The following is a 3546-nucleotide window of genomic DNA, read 5'->3' as shown; positions in this document are numbered from 1 at the left end:
GGTTGATGCTGCACTCCTAGGCAAGTATACTTGATTACTATGTAATAGCATATTGGGGAGAGAAGCTAGTATGCTAGTATAGCTTAGGATAGGGATGGTTAGACTAAATGGGTACCTTTCATGAATTAGAGTGGTAGCATTACAGCAATGCGTGTGCCAATAAGCAATAGAGACAGTTAAGCATTTTCTCTTTTAATGCAGGAAATATACAGTGCATAGGACTAAAGTGCTATAGTGCACCAAGACACTAAGAGGAAATCTTTTATTCTACTTCAGAGGAAAATTACTATTAGACAATACAGGGTAGGTGACAAATATACAGGCAGTCTACATAACTATACAATTTGTAATAGCTATAGGTCGACTTAACATACAATATTAAAGCCAAATTACAAAAGTTTCACCTACATATTCTTACTAACCTACTTATACTAAGCACTAAATACCCTGTGCCATGAAAGCAGACGTCGCTTCAGCCGTTGTAGATAGGACACTGGACATATAAAGAATTGGCCTTTAAGCTAGTTCGCTGGCAATACTGTCGAACCATGGGAGAACGCAGAGAGCAGCAGAACAGAAAGGAAACGCATAACCGAGGAACAGGCACAGTATGGGTTCCAGGAGACTGATTTCAATTCGGATGGTACGAAGCAAGGTACAGTAAGGGCTTTAGGAAACGCAGACACAATATGAGCAATGTGTGGCACAGCATGGGCTTGGGGAGACGAGAACGAAAAATAAGCCAATGTACGTAAGCATTAGTGACTAGTGTCCTATCGGCTATAATACACCGCCGGGCGTAATAAATTGTATTGAATTGTACTGTATAGCGAAAGAAATAGTATGCACATATTGATATTCTTTCCACAGAAATTCCCCTTGCGCCAGTTTATATGCTTGCCTCCCTGTCCGGCGCCTGTCTCTCCTACGAGAGCTCCCTTGGTCGTAGACCGCATGCAATCATTATAACCCTCATCATGCTTGGTAAAGAGTCATGGATCCATCCTGTCAAGCCCAGTTGCTTGTGTCCTCCACTCCGTACAACAAGACATATTTGAGGATGTCTGAGAGCGAGATGATGCCCTTGAGCTTATTCTCATCGTCAACCACTATCAGACGATAGACTCTGCTCTTTCGGACTGTGTCAAAGATGGAATCTAGGCGATCGCCTTCGCTGCACGTATAAATGTCAGGGCTCTCGTCAGGTCTCTTGCATAGTGCCTCACCAACAGAGCCGTCCAAGTCATCGTAGGCGCCACCTTTGATACAGGGGATGACATCAACTGCCTCAAAGGCGTTCAGCACCCGCCCATGTGAATCGACGATTGGAACACAGCTGATGTCGTGTTTCACCATGAGATGAACCACGTCAAGCACAGAACTGCTCATCAAGGCGGTAGCGATGCCTGAGTATGTGCCGAGGCCAATGTCTCGAACTGTTTTTTTCAGCAGCACCGTGTTGTGTTCGTTGTTGATGGCGATAAACTTGACGATATGATATTGGGCAATGACCGAAACGACCATCTCCTTGTTGGTCTCGCTATCGACATCGACGAGTGAGATTTGTCGAGCGCGGGACTCGAGCATGTGTCGACAGGCCTCATAAAGCGGCTTTGAAGGGTGAACCGAGACCGTCTCGATGGGTATTGCGCCGATCGCTTTCTCGATGTCTGGCCATTGTTAGCGATACACGCCTCGCATAAAGACACCGACCAACCTCTTAGGCTACTGAGTCGAAACTGGTCGAGTTTGCTAAACTCGCCAGGAAACTGGCAATAGTACTGAATCAAATTGATAAAATCGGTGCTCGTAAGGATACCGGCGAATCGGGAAGTTTTTGAGTTCCATAGAGGAGCCGATACAATTGCTGTGGCGAAGGTTTAGCATTGGTGGTCAAATCTGCAGGTATCGGGTGACACACAGTTTTCCGTAAGGATGTTGATGACTTTCTTAATGAGGAGATCGGTATCGAGGACAATGAGTCGAAACGAGAAGGGTAGAGCATCGTAGCTGGTGCGAACTCTAAGGAAATCGCGAATGGCATTCTATCAAACAGGAGATTAGCTTCAACTCGAGATATCGTCTGTTACCGGATGCGCGCGTGCCCCACGTCGGAAGTTGCAGGGGCAGACGGATGCGATGAGGCAAGACAAATTCTAAAGGGAGACAAAGAGACGAACACATACCAGACCCTGCAACTGATCTCTGTCCAACGGATTTAGAGGCTTTGGCTCGATGGGCGCCATTGGGCTCCGGATAGAAGTCCTGCGTCGTAGGTAGGATGACGGAGCGACAAATTGAGGGACATGGCCATGACCGGCGGCTGTGATGGAGAGGCCAGTGGAGGTTGATGCGGCCCGCCCGCGTGGAGTTATCAAAGCCGGTCCAGCTACCACTCCAACTCCAGTTTCAGCGGCGGGTGGCGCTGGTGTTGGCCGATCTGTGCCTGGAGCTGAGGTCATGTTCGAAGCGCCTCCAGCTGTTGTGCCAATCATGCCAGGCACTGTACTGGAGGCATCATTTTCGACACGGGGCAGCTGACCTACATCATTGTCACCCTCTGCATCACCAGTTGGAGATTCGGACGGAGGCTGTTGGGGTTGCGTTTCACTCTGGGCTTCGATCCACGATTTGAAGTGGGCTTTTGCTGGGTCTTCAACTTGAGCTTCATCTGTCACTTCAATGTGGCCTTGGAATCCTCGAAGTTCGCTTGGTAAATCGATATCTGCTGGTGCCTTTGCTTTTGCCTTTGGTTGGAAGGGTCGACCCCCTTGTACGGATTCGGCTTCTGGATTTCCTTTCATTCCAACCAATCCCTACTCTTGGCGTTGCACAAGGTGATGCGATAGCAAAAGTTCACGGCGGGAGATTTTAATGGTCTGAGTAAATCGGGAAATAGCAAAGGGTGAAATGCTGCGAGCTTGTTAAGTGCCAGAAGGGAGGCAGACGAGCAGTAAGTTATGGCGCATCACTGTCTCTCGGGGGGAGGAAAATCGCGGGCGTAGTAAATGTGTAGGGCAGACAGGGGAGGCAATCTGGTTATCAGGCGACAACAAGCCTGAATAAAGGCCAATAAAAATAATACGACAACGTTGACGACAATTCCATACCATCAAAGGTGCAAGTTTGTTTGATAAAAGTTGAAGGAAAGGTGGTCGCAGAGTAAGAGGGAAAAAAGAGCGCAAACCATCCGTCACCTCTCGCAATCGCGTGCCATAGGTTGCTTCGTGGCCTTAAGTACGGGTTGAAACAGCCAACGTCATACAAGTATGACTAAAGGTGTGTGAGCCAACCTGGTGCAGGCACCTCAGGAAGGCATCTGGGAGGCCCGCCGTCGCGAGTTGAGTAGAATAGAATAGCAGCTCACCCTTTGGGATCGTGCACGTCGCATTGCAGGACCTACTTGCTTGGGCTGTAATAAGCGATAAGAGAGCCACCTACACTACAGTTTGCCCAACAAAATTCCAGCAATAATGTTACTGTGTAGCAGACGCTACTCCATACCTCTCAACTTTATCTCCTCAGTGCCCACAAGCCTCAATTCTC

At 48.3% G+C, this 3546-nt stretch overlaps 1 protein-coding gene across 1 annotated transcript; it reads right to left on the bottom strand.

The window, feature by feature from the left end:
• Window positions 1-1008: 1008 nt before the first annotated feature.
• Window positions 1009-2804, bottom strand: FOXG_16001 (uncharacterized protein; the record flags this gene model as incomplete). The annotated part of the gene is made up of 4 exons (XM_018396087.1): window positions 1009-1670; window positions 1718-1867; window positions 1922-2045; window positions 2187-2804. The coding sequence occupies 4 exons, from the start codon at window positions 2802-2804 to the stop codon at window positions 1009-1011; spliced, it is 1554 nt and encodes a 517-aa protein (XP_018256355.1).
• Window positions 2805-3546: the final 742 nt, after the last annotated feature.

Source organism: Fusarium oxysporum, genomic scaffold (genome assembly GCF_000149955.1).
Source record: "Fusarium oxysporum f. sp. lycopersici 4287 supercont2.30 genomic scaffold, whole genome shotgun sequence".
Taxonomy (NCBI): Eukaryota; Fungi; Ascomycota; class Sordariomycetes; order Hypocreales; family Nectriaceae; genus Fusarium; species Fusarium oxysporum.
Note: the sequence above shows the minus strand (reverse complement) of the source record. Positions and strands in the feature narration are given on the sequence as shown.